Here is an 18,014-nt window from a genome sequence, read left to right as displayed (position 1 = left end):
CGGTGTAGACCTCGTAGATCCTGTGTGTAGGACTTATAGTTCAATCTGATACTACCTATATAACTTCCTATAACAACCTATAACTTCAAAGGACTTGCAATATCATGTATTATGTAATACAGTTATATCACAAATATAAAGACAATGGTTTTCAAGTACCTTTGTTTGTTGCTTTTCTATAATCCTGAGCACTATTTTGAGGCCTTTATTGGATTCCTTGACCCAGAAAACATAGGATTAGCATATTTAATTAAGTTTCTAGGTTGACTGGAAGCCAAGATAGCGCAAAATATGTATTTTATGGCGGCCATTTTCAAAATCCAAAATGGCGGCCATGCAGGTGTCTGTGCAAATGCCAACATTGATTTTCAGATTCTCCATGCTCTGAAGATTCCAAAAATGTACAGGTTTGCTTATCCTGGAAGTCCTTGGTGTCCTTGTGCTTTATACTTCTCCCTCCCCCCCCCCTTCCCACACCTCCTCCCCCTGGGCCCTCTCCCTTCCACACATCTCCCTGCTCTCGGATGTTGTGTGTGTGTGTGCTTCCCCTTCTCTCCCCATCTTGGCTTCCGCTCCCTCTTTTTATGTATTTTGTTTGTCTGGTTGATTTGTTTGTGAAGTTAATGTTAGCTCTTTCACGAGCCTCGATTCAGTATCCAAAAAAAAAAAAAAAAAAAAAAAAAAAAATCCCAAACTTTTGAACGAAATTATATTTGTTAACATAGTGAACCTGACTAATATCAGAAGGTTTGGGAAGAGGACGGATTTGAACGTGCTATGCAATGCTCATTGGATGTTACGAGATTGATGCTTAAAATGCTGAGCTTCTATTCAAACTTCACCTTGTGGGTTGGTGTCTGGCGAGGGAACTCGCTTGCGTTTGTAAAAGAGTGCCGAATGAATGAACCACTTGCCATTTTCCGTCTTCATTGTACATCCGGTAACTTATTTGATAGATAACTAGACCGCCACTCAGTAGAGCGCATACTCCCGCCGTGGGTCAAGTTGGAATAGTATGATTTCACAAAAGTTCGAGGGAGTAGTTCAGTGACAACACAAGACAACACAACACAAGACAGACACTGCACAGATATATATTTAGAATATATAGAAGATAATGTTAAAAAAAAAACAAGGCAATTTCACTTACATTTTTGGATTCAGCGTTCAATTCTATATAAGTGAGTGTATTTTGAGGCATGTGTGACTTCAAATAAAATTGTAAGCCAGGAAAACGTTCGTTTCATTCCTCAGGGATACAACATGTAAAACTGGCCCAAACGTGAAAACAAAACCCGCTCATTTTAAGTCGTGCAAGCTAATGCGACCACTCATTATTCTGGGAAGAATCCCGTGCACATGCTTGTCACACTTATAACTCACCTAAGTCTTTATAAGTTCATCAAATACTGACACCGCGATTGACATTCGCTGAGGTAAATACTAAATGTTGATATCTCTTCTGAGGTAAAAAAAAAAAAAAAAAAAAAAAACTTTTAAAGCATTATACGTATCAAACGGTACATTTTATGAAACCGGGAAACCTAATACACACTTTGGTCGTTTTAAAACGACAGAATATGTCTTTATTAGAAAAAAAAAAAGAACCTTGAAGACGACGCTGCTAACAAAATACACCGCTCTAATGCATAACCACGAGTTTAAACTACATTTACAACAAATATGAAAACTTTTTCATATCACAATGTTAAATATAGAATATATAGAAGATAATGTTAAAAAAAAATGAGCTCTATCTTCCAATGGTAAACAATCCTTCAGAAAACTCCTGGATCCGGAATAATATCCTGAGCTTCACCAAAAACTAATCAATTCTTCCCTGGCGGGAGTAACAAATTTGACGTACAACCTAGGCCACTCTGCAGCTGAAATGTCAGGCTTCTGGGCCTTTGTATTTTTACACAAAATGTACTCGCATATTGGTTCTGGAAAAGATTGCGAAGAGACTTTCTTTTTGTTTGTTGTTATTTTCAGCACAATTGACAAGGAGAAGGCGAAGGAGGAACCCAAGTCCATCCCACTGAAAGTGGAGGCGCGAGACATTGGCGCTGTAGTTTATGTAAGTACAGAATCTTTCCCCATACTGGGGTGATGGTGTTCTTTGCAATGCGGCATGACCACGGCCATTGAGGGCTAGAGTGCTGCATTATCAGAGATGGTCAGGTTTTCCACAGCGCGTTCGTGTTTTTCACGTGTTGTGTTGACATTCTCAGAAAGAGGGACTGTGGAGAACATCCGCAGGTTAGATATGGAGGGAGACTCTGGATGCCATTGGCGGATTGCTCAGCAAATAATATCTTGTATGACGAGCTACGTCCAACACGCGGAATATTTTGAGAGATGCTGTTCTGACCTCTCACTTGATATTTACAGCATTTATCATTTGTTGCACGAGAAGAAGCATCATTTATTGGTACCGGTACTTGTAAGAGAAGAAAAGAAAGTTGATGTTATAGGCCACTATATATAATTCATAGACGAGTTTGTGGTTGAATTTTTATGTCTCCTCAGCTGAAGGGCAGAGGCATTCTTTTTTAGGGTTGTCCGCCCGACCGTACATCCTCCATTATCGTTTTTTTGTTACCATGGTAACTCGGATCCCCTGAAAGTATTTCAACCAAACTTAGAACAATTATGGATTGTAACACTAAGATGAACTCATTCGATTTTGGGTTCAAATGATCAAAAGTCAAAGAGCATTTGTCCTTTAATTGAAGATAATTTTGTTTCTGCAATAATTATGAACCACTGAAGGGATTTCAAACGAAAGCGCAAGTACGGGCTAATACAAAGATTGACTGATTTGGTTTTGGGGCAACAGGTTAAAAGTTAAAGGTCACGCGCCTTTTGAAAATAATTTTGCACACCATAACTCGAGTTAGAAGCATCTGATTCTGTCTCTCTTCCACTTATCTCTCTCCCCACTCTCTCATGTGACCTTTCATTGGAATCAAATGTAATCGTGGGTTGATATCTAACACAGATGGAGGCATATCCATCGATGCATTTGTGTTGAATTATATTTTCTAGTTTGTACCCCGATTCTCTTGTACCCCAATTTAGAATAGGTACACCGTATCCCTGCGAATAGGTACACCGTAAGAGGCGGCTAAGGGTTGGCGTCAGGAAGGGCATCCGGCCATAAAAACATTGCCTCAAACAGGGAACCATGATTGTCATGGGGCCTGCAAGGCCAACCCCCGCTCTAGCGGGGAAAATGGCCTTAAAACGATCATTAATTCATTCAAAAAGAAGGAAAAAAAAACAACATCTTTAGAGGCCATTTTTCCCCACAGAGCAGGGGTTGGCCTTAAAATTTGAACTCGGGACCTTAGGATCAGGAATTGAATTCGTATTCATTCAATATATTCATATATTTTCTAGTTTGGCGTTGCTCTTCTTATACATCATTGTGATGCTTTTAGCGTTATTTTTGTCTGACAGGATAGCTCGGTAATGGTGCACTCCCCTTTGACGTGTCTAGTCTGGGTTAAATTCTCCACTTGACTATAAACTGTCTGACTGTTGTTTAGCGGGTAGGGCGTTGCATCAATAAGTTGTCATCCCTCAGATAGACATTGACCCATCTGTTAGTGACCCATCTGCTAGCAGCAACCAATGGATGTTAAAGATGCCATTGCTTCTTTTGAAAAAGGGTAGGTCACTGTATTTCAGTACCCTGGCCAGATTTTAAAATCCTGCCCTAATTTGTAGGGGCGCTGTGTTGCAGCCGTCAGACTCATCCCAGTTGCCCGGTTAGAATCCAGCGGGTCACGTCAAAGCAACTGCAACTGTTGACCGTTTTAAAGACTACCCTGTCAGATCCGTGCCTAAATGCCGTGTTTTCATACACATTGGGAGCTCCAAAGCCGTCCAACATCAGGTCAATAGGCATAACGTGTCGATCTAATTAAGCCGAGCAACCTAAGACCGCATAGAGGACCTTGTCCATCCCACTGAAAGACAGGGTCCTCTATGCGGTTTGGAAACTGCAACCAATTATTTCCCTCAATGGATCTCAAGAACCACCAAATGAAGCAGCCACCACAGACAGAATTCACCCCCGAGAACAGGTGTATTTATTAAGCAAAAATATATAATATCACAGGGGAAAGAAACAAAAGAGGCGATTCAAAACAAATAAATGATGCAACAAACAATCCTCTTAACACACTACCGAATACATGACCTATGGTGCCAACGAATGATCGGAATCGTTAAATAGACTATTGTAGCGGCTACCGCTGGGTTTACACAATCGCCTTGCACCTACCAAGGACGCGGAGCGATCACCATGCCGGGCTCGTCCAGGACGCCCGGGCAGGCCCGCGCTCAACTTGCCAGGCCTCGGCCGGGACGCCCGGGCATGCCCGGCCACGCCCGGCCACGCCCGCTCTCGACTTGCCAGGCCGCGTCCGGGACGCAGGCATGCCCGCCCTCGACTTGCCAGGCCGCGGCCAGGACGCCCGGCCACGCCCCCTCTCGCCTTTCCCGGGCAAACGCTCCGGGATAATGTGTGTATATATATTGCTGCCCGATAAACGGGCTTTTCAGAGTACCCGAGTTGTTTTGTGACAATAAAGAAACTCGGACGAATTCCAGCTTTTTGTCGCGTCCATTCTTCCGACTACGTGGGAGCACAGCTCCTTCACTATGCCTTAAGGCCTCAGACACACCACAAGAGAGACAGAATGGACACAGACAGGACTGAAGAGAGTTGTGCCAAACTCAGCTGAGCTAATGGAAAGGAAGCGGCACGCATCCGGTAACTGGGCCCACCGACAGCTGAAAATGGGCCCCTTGGTCCATGCGCCATGATACCCGGGAGGAGGAGGAGAGGTGTGGCCAGCTGGGTGGGTGGGGATGTGGCATCCCTCTGTGTGAGCAGGTCTAATTAGCAGCCTTCCATGCTGGGTCACACAGCTTTGTCCCTGTTGTGTCACAACCCCCGCCCCCACCACTTTGACCAACTTTACTGTTTCTGGCGCCAGCCTCAGGATGTGACATCACATGCCCCTCCTCACTCAGTCACGATTGGGTGCTCATCAGCATGGTGGGTGGAGCAATCCGGACGTGAACTTTATTCCCGCAGCTTGGAGGCAAGCCTTGGTTGTCGTGATGTGTTACCGAGACTTATAACTGATGGCCTAGCGTAGGTTGGCCTAATGGCTAGGGCAGCGGGTTTGGGATGCTAAGGTCCTGAGTTTGAATCTCGTTGAATTAACGCTGGGTTGGGCTGACTCAGCCCGTCATCCTTCCGCGGTCGGAAAAATGAGTACCAGATAATTGGGTTGACGGAGAGGAGTGACAACCCCCCCCCCCCCCCCCCCCGTCTATACCACGCACTTACCCATGTGTACCAGCCATAGAGAGGCAATTCCATCATTGCTTGAGGAGACTCGACATCTCATATATATATACATATATATTGTTGCGGATATGGGACTTGGCCTCCATATCCGCTTGTAAATATTCCCTTATTTCCCCAATACTCCCCAACTATCCCCAATCCCCCATTCCCTAGTCCCATTGTCTGTAAACAACACTCTGTAGAACCGACCTTCCCCTTCTTCCCCCATTAAATGTCGTGCCCAGGTCCACCGCATCTCACGTAGACAACTTTCGGACCTCTTGCTAGTTATTCTTAGTCTATGTCAGTTAAGGACTCGTTTCCATTAATTCTGACTCTTCGTTGCACCAGAATGTGATTGTATGGCACCAGTAGTGAGTTTAGGACCTCCCCATACCTCCTCCCATCTTCCCCATGAAACAACAACAACAACAACAACAACTACAACAACAACTACAACAACAGAGGGGGGCGGCGCGGCGCGGGGAGTGTGCGTCCTCACTCCGGCTTGGTTAGCCGCCATTGCCCATGCGCTCCACGGGGTTACCACGAAGGGGCTGGCTGTCAGCTCGTCGTCAGGGGCGGAGCCCGGTAACCCCCCGCAGCCAGTGAGAAGCGGCGGACCGATTCCATCTGGGGCGGAGCTAACGAGCCGAGGGCGTGTCACTCCCCGCCGGATATGCGCAGCCACTTACCGGACGTGAGGTCAGATGCGCCCCCAGCTTGGAAAGACAAGTCGCGACCTCCGAGCGCTGAGCGACCTCCCCGCATCTTTGGACCGGACCGGGTCGATTTTGCCCCTGAGCCAAGAGTGCACCTTGAGCCATCGACTACCCGCCTTCCTTGCCATCAATCCCCGTGTGAGTCAGTTTTGTCCTGTTTATCTGTCGTCTGTCGGGGCTACAATAAGACCGTAATTAAGTGCCCACCTTTCTATGCTGTCTCTCTCATCCCTGTAATCTAACCTTCCGCAATATTATAACCTCCTCCGGAGGTCTTGAGAACCGTACCCCTGGTGTCGTGTCATTTTAATCCAGCCGTTGTGTCCTTTCCTTCATTGATCTAGCGTAGCGCGACTCGGCCAACGTTCGAGTATAATCGGGTAACTTGTGCGAACACGGCGGCCATTCCGCTCGGCCCATCATAACATCTAAGTCGTGTCCGTAACAATTGGTGTCAGGAGTGTCGGATTCGGACCTGGGACTAAATTCATTTAGCCCAAATTTTGGAACACCAATTGTACCATTAGGGTAACAATTGGTGTCGAGGAGTGAGATTCGATCCGGAGCGCGTTTTACGCGCTCGAAATTATAACAGCGAAATTTGATTGTGTTTTACAAAATATAAAAACCCGAATTTTGAAAGTCGCGCTATGGCAGACCAAGTCGGCTGGGTTCCGGTAGAGGAGAGTGAGGCAGGGTCGGTCCAGGACCAAATTGAGGGACATGAGGAGAGCGAAGCAGTGAGGGTAGCAGACGCACAAAATAGCGTCGTTGCGCCCGACGTTGCGGGCGCGCAAAATGGCGCCTCGCTGGTCACGGCGATCGCGCCCGCGACCGTGGCAGCGCCCCTGGTGGATTCCAACCTTTTTATGTTGCAAATGAGGGCCCTTATGGAACGAATGGGAGACCAAATTGTGGGAATAAGGGCTGATAGTGAGCGGTTGGGGAACCGGATGGATGCTCAGGGTGAGCGATTGGAGGGCCAAATGGGGGTAATGGGGAACCGGATGGATGCTCAGGGTGAGCGATTAGAGGGCCAAATGGGGGTAATGAGGGACGAAGCGAGGGGTACCGGTGAGGAGTTAGACAAGAAATTTGGGAAGTTCGACAATAATTTTGAGGGGTTAGACAACGGGATAAAAGAAGTAAAGAATGGGTTAACGGGGGTAGAAAACAGAATGGCCGCTCAAGAGAATCAAATGGAAGGGATGCAAAAGGGGTTAATGGGGTTAGAAAATAGGATGGAGGACAAATTGCGGGAAATAGGGGAACAATCTGCCAGGGAAATCAAACAAATGGGAGAGCAAATAGAGGAGGTGAAAATCGGGGTAGAAACCAAACTGGATGCTCACAGGGAGGAAATGGAGCAGATGAGGGTGGCATCTGGGCAGGAGATGCAAGTGATGGGAGAGGAGATCAGAAGAGGGGTGAGTGAGGAGGTCGGAGGAGTGCGCGAGGAGGTGAGGCACTGTAAGGAGCGCATGGAGAAGGAGGTGAGAAAGGGGACTGTAAAACTGCAAGGGGGTATAGAGGAGTTGACGCTGGGAGTAGAACAACTGACAGTGGGACAAAAGGAGTTGGGGGACCAGGTAAAGAAGAACACAGCGGTAATAGAGGGTTTAAAATCGACACAGAAGGAGATGAAAAAGGACGTAGGGGTAATTAAAAAAGAGTGTCAGACGGTACATGAGGACCTGACGAGGAAAATGGACAAGGTGGTAGAGGTGATGGAGGTTAAAGAGCGGGAGGTGCGGGAGCACATAGAAAAAAATAAAGTGGAGTTAGAGGAAGAACTTAAAGGGGCGCACGAAGAGATGAAGGAGGTGAAGCAGAAATTAGAAGAAGTGGAAGAAGGGGTGAGCGAAATTAAGAAGCGACGGAGAGAGGATAAGAAAGAGATAAAGGAGGAAGTAAAAGAATTGGTCCAAAGTCTGTGTTCGGATCGTGATGATGTGCTCATTAACCGGATGAGGGATTCGCAGGTGATGGAGGAGAAGCGAAGAGAAAGAGGACCCGGTGTAAGTGGTGACCAATATGGTCGTGCGTATGATGCGCCAGGTGATTTAATAAGCTTGGGGGTCGAGATAGACCCGGATGTTCGTGAGAGGCCACGAGTGAGGTGTATGGCTGGTCCGGAGGGTATGGAACGAGAGGTGCGAGGTGTGGGTGAGCAAGGTTGTGGTGGTATGGAATGGGTAGCGGGTTGCGGAGGTGTGACCCATGCATCGACACCAACAGGGGTAGTTGTTGGAGGGACCGGGGAGGCACGAGAGCCCCTTGGGGGTAATGTACTGTGGGGGCCCGGCCGGTTCGGCCCCGCGCTGACCCCGCAAGGGGCGACGCACGGGGTCCGGCAGGCGGGCAACGACTCGCATACGAGGTGGTCCCACAAGGTCCCACTCGCGCCGTATGACGGCAAGAGTGATCTACGCGCGTACCTGGCGCAGTTCGACTGTGTGTGTAAGGGCAACGGTTGGGGTGAGGACGAAGGTGGAGTACACCTGGTGGCCGCATTGCGCGGCGCGGCGGCGGAGGTGCTGACGGCATTACCAGCGGGTGCTCTCACTCTGCCAGCCCTCCGCGACGCCCTAATTAATCGATTCGGCATTGAACAGCAGAGCGAGCTTGTTAAAGCTCAGCTCGCGCTGCGAAAGCGCAAGCCCCAGGAAGCCATCGGGGAACTTGCCCACGACATTCGCCGCACAGTGGGGATCGCACATGCTAGCATGGCAGCGGATTCCCGGGAAAGCCTGGCGCTGGACCATTTTATCCAGGCCCTCCCGGATATTGAGCTCCGGCAACAGCTCGCCATGTGGCGCCCGCAGACTCTGAGCCAGGCGGCTGACGCTGCGGCCCGTTGGGAAGCAGCGAGGCCCCTGGCCCGGGGGGGCGAGCGTCTCGCAATGGCGGTCCACCAGGTGGGACCCCCGATGGAGGGCGGACCCCTTAGGGGGCCCGCCCCCGACGTGGGTCCTGACCTGGCGGGCATGGTCCGGAGGCTGGTGGACCAGCGCCTGGCGGGACCTGGACCATGGCAGGCGGCCCCGGAGGTGGCCCGCGGTGGACCACGAGCGGGTAATCCAATTCGGACCTACAGGGGGGGAAATTTGGAATTCCGGAGGCAAGCACCTTATCAGGTGAGGTGCTATACCTGCAACCGTCTGGGTCACCTGGCGCGGCACTGTCGAGCCGCGCGCCGGGATGATCCCCGGCGGTTGAGGTCCTCAACTCCGCCCAGGGGGGAGCGGGTTAGCCGACCCCAGACACCCCCCCGCCAGACCCCGGGAAACTAGAAGGTGTCGGGCACGTAGGGCGGTGTTCGGCAGCAGAGGATGGAGGAGAGCCCTCATTGACGCGACAGGTCATTTATTGTGGCCAAATTGGAACCGGTAGCCTGACAATTAGATGCAAAATTGCCGGCGTGGGGGTAGACGCCATAGTGGACACAGGAGCTAGCGCCACGATCATCAGCCCTGTGGTCCTTGATTCGAGCGCAGGTGGCTGGGATAAGATCCAGCGCCTGCAAAATTATAGTTTGCAGCTTGCTACCGGGGTAACGGCCCCGATCATAGGGCGTGGTTCTGTGACCCTCAAGTTAGGGTCGGTAAGGAGGGAGATAGATGTTTGGGTGGCGGAGGTGTGCGACCCATGTTCAATAGGGTTGGACCTGTTGACTGCCAGCGGCTGTAAAATCGACTTGTGCCGGGGGATCCTGCAGGTGGGAGTAGAAGAGCTGCCGTTAGGGGGAGTGAGCACGGCCGAGAGAGCGGAGCTGGAGGCTTCCGAGGCCGTGACCATCCCCCCAAGGGCCGAGGCGATAGTGCCGGCCCGGTGGGCAGCTCGCCCAACGTGGCAGGAGTCCTGCGGCCTGGTCGAACCGGTGGCAGCGCAGTCCATACCGGGTTTAATCGTGGGCCGCACCCTTGTAAAAACGGACGGACCGGTAGTGGCCATCCGAGTAATAAATATGAGTACAGAACCACGCACTATAGTAAGGGGCACGAGGGTAGCTGGCTGCACCCCAGTTGAGGAAGTCGCGACAGTGAGGGGCGAGAACGTCCAGCCGAGCCGACCCCGGGGGGAGCCTTCAATAAGAAGTAGGAATTGGCCCGATCCCATTTGCGAGATGGTAAATCGTAGTAGCGTAGAGTTGGGAGGTACCCAGAGGGAGGCCTTACACAAACTGGTTGGGTCCCATTTGGACCTCTTCTCCCTGTCCACCGAGGATATTGGACGTACGGGCCTGGTGAAACGTCAGATCCACACCGGTGAGGCCCGGCCTATTCGTCAGGCCGCCCGACGGCTCCCTTGGAGCAAGAGGGCGGAAGCTGACGAGCAGGTTGAAAAAATGCTCGACGCAGGTGTGATCGAGCCCTCGGGAAGTCCTTGGATGTCACCTGTTGTGCTGGTCAAAAAGAAGGATGGGACCACGCGGTTCTGCGTGGACTATCGCCAGCTAAACAACGTGACACTCAAGGACTCATATCCCCTGCCAAGGATTGATGACACCCTCGATGCCGTTGCGGGCTCAAATTGGTTCACAACTTTGGACCTCAAGAGTGGGTATTGGCAGGTGGAGATGGATAGGGCAGGGAAGGAGAAAACGGCATTTTCCACAGGTAAGGGACTGTCTCAGTTTACTGTGATGCCGTTTGGTTTGTGTAACGCCCCCGCCACCTTTGAAAGATTGATGGAGCATGTACTAGGCGGCATGCCATGGCAATCATGCCTGGTGTACCTGGATGACGTCCTGGTACATGCCCAAACGTTCCCCCAGGCAGTAGCTAATTTGGACCAGGTGTTCGGGTGCCTCAGACAGGCAGGGTTGAAGCTGAACCCGAGTAAGTGCACTTTGTTTGCAAGAGAGGTGGCCTATCTAGGTCACGTGATCGGCCGCGAGGGGGTAAAAACGGACCCAGACAAAATTAAAGCGGTAGAGGAGTGGCCCGCACCACGTACCATCAAAGAGGTGCGGGGATTTTTGGGACTCTGCTCCTACTACCGGCGCTTTGTGGCGAAATTTGCGGAGTTGGCCCGTCCCCTCCACCGGCTTACGGAGAAGGGGACGCGATTTAATTGGACACGGGAGTGCCACGAGGCCTTCCAAAAATTGAAGGGGTGTCTGACATCCGCACCCCTTCTAGCGTACCCCACTAGCAACGGGGCATTTACCCTGGACACGGATGCGAGCCAGGAAGGATTGGGCGCAGTTTTGTCTCAGACACAGGAGGGCGTGGAGAGAGTGATTGGTTATTATAGTCGGGCCTTAAGTAGGCCTGAGAGAAATTATTGCGTCACTCGCAAAGAGTTATTGGCTATGCTGGCTGCCATGAACCATTTCCACCCGTACTTGTACGGGCGGAAATTTTTGGTTAGAACTGACCATTCCTCCTTGCAATGGCTCCTTCGGTTCAAGGAACCAGAGGGCCAAATTGCAAGGTGGTTGGAAAAGTTGCAGCAGTACGATTTTGATGTGGCCCATAGGGCCGGGAAGGCCCATGGTAATGCGGACGCACTCTCTCGGCGTCCTTGTCTGGGGGAAAACTGCAAATTTTGTGCGAGACACGAGGAGAGGGAACAATTGGGCGATTCGGACCCGACCCTCGTTGTCCGGGCAACCCGGGTGAGAGGGCCAATTTTGCCACTAACCGCAGATGAGGAATTCGGAACTTTGGCATGGAGCACGGCCCAGCAGGAGGATCCTGTCCTGGGGCCAGTGTTCAATTGGGTCAAATTGGGGCAAAGACCAAAGGGGGAAGAGGTCACCCCCCTCGGGGCACAAACAAAGGCATATTGGGCTCAGTGGCAGACCCTGGAATTGAAGGATAACATCTTGTATCGCAAGTGGGTGGAGGTTCCCTCTGATAGAACTTCCTGGCTGGTGATAGTCCCTGACAAATTCAAGAACGTCATATTGCAACAGGTGCATGGTACCCGCTCCGGCGGCCATTTGGGCAGGACAAAGACAATATCGCGGGTACGCCGGAGGTTTTATTGGGTGAATATGGGGCGCGACATACAGGACTGGTGTCGGAGATGCGACGCCTGTACTGCCAAAAAGGGACCAGCACGGAGGATGAGGGCCCCCCTTCAATTACACCAGGTGGGGGTCCCCCTAGAGCGGGTGGCCATGGATATCCTAGGCCCACTACCCCGCACCCGCCTAGGTAATAAGTACATCCTCGTTGTGATGGACTACTTCACCAAGTGGCCGGAGGCCTACGCCCTCCCCAACCAAGAAGCAGGGGTGGTAGCGCAGGCCTTCGTGGAAGGATTTGTGTGCCGGCATGGGATTCCACAGGAGTTGCACACTGACCAGGGACGAAATTTTGAGAGCAAATTGCTAAAAGATGTGTGCAGTCTCCTGTCAATTCGGAAAACCAGAACAACGCCTTTAAGACCTCAATCTGACGGGATGGTGGAAAGATTTAACCGAACTCTAATCCAACAACTGGCACTGTTCACCGCCACCCGTCAGGATGACTGGGACGAACATCTCCCTTATTTGCTTATGGCCTACCGAACCAGCCAGCACGGGGCCACCGCATGCAGTCCAGCGTTGCTTATGTATGGGCGGGAGTTACGGGCTCCCGCCGACTTGCTATGCGGTCCCGTGCCAGACACAGTGGTTAACCCGCCGAGGGAGGGGTACGCACGTCACCTAGAGGAAGGCATGGAGCTAGTCCATGCCTTCGCCCGCCGCCAACTCCATCTGGCGGGGGAAAAGATGAAGCGCAGGTACGACGACCGGAGCCAGAGGAGTCAATACGCTCCGGGGATGAAGATTTGGTTCTTTAATCCCCGGAGGCGGAAGGGAAGGTGCCCAAAGCTCACCTCCCCCTGGCAAGGCCCAGGAGTCGTCCTGTCGCAAATCTGTGACGTGGTCATTAAGATCAAAATGGGGCCACGAGCCCTCCCTCGGATCGTCCACGCCGACCGGATAAGGCCTTACACCGGCGAGCAGGCGCCCCCGTGGATTGCCTCGGCTTTAGATGCCGAGGCGGGACCCAGTACCTCTGAATAAGGGGGGCTTATTAGTGCCAGAGGACTGGGGGATTAAGGAGCGATGGGCCCGGTGGGTAAGGGTGGCATCCTTGCCACCCTTCCCATATAGTGGGGCAAATGCGCAATAGCTTATGGGGTGTATGGCAGTGAAAACTAGCCCGGGTGGGTTAGGTTATATTGATAGGGATCTAGCGAAGATGACATTAGGTAACGTTAAGTTTAGTTAGTGACTGATACCTGTAGTGGGGACGCAGGTAGATTAGTGTGGATTATAATGACGAGGGAGCGCAATAGTTTAAAGGGGCGACTGGGAAGCGCGAGTTCAGAGGGGAGTAGTTAGATGAGATGATGCCGTGTGGTTGAGAATTGAACAGGTGTGATTGCACAGGTGTGCAACTGGACAGGTGAGTGGAGCAGTGTGTGAGTAGTGAGTGTGTGGATCAGCGCGAATGCGCTTGGGGAGAGAAGGGTGCAGGTGGCACCAGGTGTGAGAGCACAGGTGTGCAAGTACAGGTGTGTGGAGAGAGTTGGAGGAAGTGGTACGGAGTGGTGTGCATGGTGCGAAGGTGTGGATGGGGGAAGAGTGGACCCCTTTCACGAGTACCCGGGGCGGGTAGTGTAAGTGTTAGGTAGAGGGTATAGGTAAATTGTGGTTGGATATTGGCATTTGTGGTGCGGTTGCAGAATGGTATTGTGGATGGGTGCATTAGTGTTGTGGAAATGGCTGGGCGTGTAGCCTGTTAGTGTGTGTAGTTGGTTGGGCACTCCACCACTGTGAGGATGTCGGCCAGGTGAGGCTGCAGGTGGGCTCTGGGAGCCGGTAGAGTTGTGGATGGGGCCCGAGGATCCGGAGGACGGACCCGGGTAGCCCAGTGCCAGAGAGGGCACCGAGTGGGGAGAGCGCCAGAGGGCCTTCCCCAGGTAGTTAGGTTAGGGTAAGGAGCAGGTAAGCTCGGAGGCAACTGCAGTGGTGGAGGTGTGCAGGTGGGTAGACCCGCTGGGAGAGGTACACGCCACAGCCCAGAAATTGTGCGAGGGCACCGGGAGATGAATCGGGGGGAGTGAGACCCCAAATTGAAAAGCACCACAGTTTGCTCAATGGGAATTGGTTTTTAGAACCCATAGTGTAAGAGGGCCAATGGTTTGGCAGGAGAAAGACCCCGGGTAATGTAAAGTTGTTAAAGTCATTTAGGAAATAGTTAGGATTGATGAACCTGTCGCACCATACGCAGCCACTTGCCTGAGGTGATGATGATGACTCCACACCTGTGTTTTCTTTGTTTTGAGTGCAGGAAAGGAGGATTGCTGTTGGATTTGTGAGACGCATCACGACGTGGATGAGACATTGGGGTGATTCCATCTCTCCCTCCCTAGGAGGGACTGATGATGAATTGGTAATGGCAAATTATGATGTTGAGTTGGAGATGGCAAATTTTGATGAGAGTTGAAAATGGCAAATTTGGTTGGTTAGGAGGGAGAGAAGACGAATTTGGTTTATGGGAGGAACGGGGAAGACAGTAGGGACGGTTGTTGATTTGCAAAATAGATGGTTATGGGTAGTGTTGTGTTTTGTGGGTACAGTAAGGGGTAAGGGAGGGGCCATGTAGGTTACCTGGTGGGGGGGGGGGGGGGGCGTACGGTAGGAACGTACCTGTCTCACCTGGTTCCCATGTGCCCCCAGTGTGCATTACCTTATATTGCGTGCACTTTTGCGCCCTTACCACCTTGCTCACTTGTTTTCTTTTGTCTCCCACCTCCGAGGATCTGGCTTTGGGGCAGAGAGAGAGGAGAGAGAGGGGCTGGCTCCGCAGTTGTGGGCCTGCACTTTCGCTGCTTGCTGCCTGGATCGATACACCATATGGACCGCAATTTTGGTGGCCACCCACAATGGACCGCAGTTCTTTTGCGGCCAAGCACCACCCATTGATGGACCTCTGGGTCAACGTGGCACCTATGCCAAACAGGTGAACCACTAATAGTTGGCCCCCTGACGGCCACAATAAAGAAATGGACGCGGTTGGCGCCTTTCTTTATTTCTAGGGAAGCAAGAAGGCCAAGTGCACCACACGAAGAGCAAGAGACACCTGCAGGGTTAGGGGTTGTTGTTTTTATTTTAATGAACAATGGTGACAGCACCGATTGGTGCTGGGGTGGTGCTTTTGGTGCTTGGAAGGGGTGCTCTGCACATTATTAAAGGCCGTAAGGCCACAGAGCACTCGTGGGTTGGTGTATCGATGCTGGCATGCGTGCTCCCTCTATGCATAACATCTGCATGTGTTCCTCCAAAAACAGGTCCTGGATCGTAGTGTAAATATCAGCGTTGTCTTGTAAATAATGCTCCCTACCGGCTGTATGTTTAGTTTGCGAATTCTTTCCGCGATTCGGTTATCCTGTGGGTGTGTTTCTGTGAGGAGAAGGGTGCAACGTCGCAGGGGGACATATTTACTCATTTGTGAACACCTGTAAAACTGTCGCACTCAGGGTAGAGTTAATAGTAGAGGGAACTACATCTGAGTGCCACACTAAAATAGGTAAAAATTTATCGGGTCGGGACGCCCCGAGGGTAGAGAAGGGTGCAATGTTGCGGATATGGGACTTGGCCTCCATATCCGCTTGTAAATATTCCCTTATTTCCCCAATACTCCCCAACTATCCCCAATCCCCCATTCCCTAGTCCCATTGTCTGTAAACAACACTCTGTAGAACCGACCTTCCCCTTCTTCCCCCATTAAATGTCGTGCCCAGGTCCACCGCATCTCACGTAGACAACTTTCGGACCTCTTGCTAGTTATTCTTAGTCTATGTCAGTTAAGGACTCGTTTCCATTAATTCTGACTCTTCGTTGCACCAGAATGTGATTGTATGGCACCAGTAGTGAGTTTAGGACCTCCCCATACCTCCTCCCATCTTCCCCATGAAACAACAACAACAACAACAACAACTACAACAACAACTACAACAACAGAGGGGGGCGGCGCGGCGCGGGGAGTGTGCGTCCTCACTCCGGCTTGGTTAGCCGCCATTGCCCATGCGCTCCACGGGGTTACCACGAAGGGGCTGGCTGTCAGCTCCTCGTCAGGGGCGGAGCCCGGTAACCCCCCGCAGCCAGTGAGAAGCGGCGGACCGATTCCATCTGGGGCGGAGCTAATGAGCCGAGGGCGTGTCACTCCCCGCCGGATATGCGCAGCCACTTACCGGACGTGAGGTCAGATGCGCCCCCAGCTTGGAAAGACAAGTCGCGACCTCCGAGCGCTGAGCGACCTCCCCGCATCTTTGGACCGGACCGGGTCGATTTTGCCCCTGAGCCAAGAGTGCACCTTGAGCCATCGACTACCCGCCTTCCTTGCCATCAATCCCCGTGTGAGTCAGTTTTGTCCTGTTTATCTGTCGTCTGTCGGGGCTACAATAAGACCGTAATTAAGTGCCCACCTTTCTATGCTGTCTCTCTCATCCCTGTAATCTAACCTTCCGCAATATTATAACCTCCTCCGGAGGTCTTGAGAACCGTACCCCTGGTGTCGTGTCATTTTAATCCAGCCGTTGTGTCCTTTCCTTCATTGATCTAGCGTAGCGCGACTCGGCCAACGTTCGAGTATAATCGGGTAACTTGTGCGAACACGGCGGCCATTCCGCTCGGCCCATCATAACATCTAAGTCGTGTCCGTAACAATATATATATATATATATATATATATATATATATATATATATATATATATATCTATATACAAAGGAGGTGTGTGTGTGTGTGTGTGTGTGTGTGTGTGTGTGTGTGTGTGTGTGTGTGTGTGTGTGTGTGTGTCTGGATGTCCGCTTATAACTCAAGAACTACACATCGGAGAAAAGTTTTAGACACAGATTCGGAATCAGCATAAAATCCCGGTGGTTTTAGGCTACGTTTTATTTTAATATCAATGGTTTAAAAAAACCGCGCCAGCTGCAATTCCATGGTGTAGTTTGTGGCGGCGCTAGACGTTCGGGGTGTATTGCAATGGTTTGTCGGGTTTGGCTGTGGGTCCAGAATAGCTCACATTTCCTTATGTTCTTCCACTTTTATTTTGATTCTTCTGTTACAACGCCTTCCTTATCTACCTTATATCCCCCCGACGAGGCCTCTACATAATTTCATGCGGCAGAATTTCGTGCATTTTGAGTGAAAGAAGTGAGACGAAGTTGTAGAAGGAAGAAGAGGCGCGGTCACTGTGAAGGCCTCTATCGTGAGTGGAAATGGCGGGAATTGCATTTGTATCGCAAAGTAAAGGATCTGCATTCATTTCTGAACTTGCATTGGTGGATTGTTATACATCTGCATTATTTTTCATAAAAAAACTTTATGTTGAACTTTAAGGCTCCAAGCACGGACTATATATATAGCCCTCATTGAGGTAAAAATAAATGTAAAAAGCCTGCTATTGCTTGCCAAGCTAGCCGTTCCCCCCTCCCCCTCCCCCTCCACTCCCCCCTCCCCTCCCCCTCCCCTCCCCCTCTCCCTCCCCTCCCCCCTCCCCCCTCCCCCCCCCCACCCCCCCCTCCCACTCCCCTCCCACCCTACCCCTCCCCGGGTTTTAAAATTAGTGTATTAGCGCAGAAGCGCTAGCAGAAGAGGGAGGGAATCGAAGGGAGGGAGCGCGGCGCTCCCTCTAGTGCTTCGCAGCGCCAGCGCTTCTGTTAGCGTAATTAGCGTATTTCGGAACGTTAATTTTTCAACTTCATTATTCGGAATCAGTACGTCCCAGAGAAACTTCGTAATGTTAATTTTTCAACTTCATCCAATTGACATGGGACCAACGGCATGTGACAGAGAGTGAAACATACATGCTACATTTATTTGATGACAATGAGTTCCGACTTCCGGGTTCGTGCCGCCAACCCTGTTCGTCTCTTGCGGCACACAGGGAATTACCAATGAACTGGTA

At 51.1% G+C, this 18,014-nt stretch overlaps 1 protein-coding gene across 1 annotated transcript in view; it reads left to right on the top strand.

Moving 5' to 3' along the window:
* The window catches only part of LOC137439856 (rho GTPase-activating protein 20), a 143,286-nt gene that overhangs the window by 23,770 nt on the left and 101,502 nt on the right, over nucleotides 1–18,014 (top strand). Inside the window, exon 6 of the mRNA XM_068136019.2 lies at nucleotides 1,996–2,080. Coding sequence (XP_067992120.2) covers nucleotides 1,996–2,080 — 85 coding nt within the window. The remainder of the gene's footprint in view (nucleotides 1–1,995; nucleotides 2,081–18,014) is intronic.

Source organism: Myxine glutinosa, chromosome 14 (assembly GCF_964187855.1).
Source record: "Myxine glutinosa chromosome 14, kmMyxGlut1.1, whole genome shotgun sequence".
Classification (NCBI taxonomy): domain Eukaryota; kingdom Metazoa; phylum Chordata; class Myxini; order Myxiniformes; family Myxinidae; genus Myxine; species Myxine glutinosa.
The sequence above is the reverse complement of the archived record's forward strand: the minus strand, read 5'-3'. Positions and strand labels throughout refer to the sequence as shown.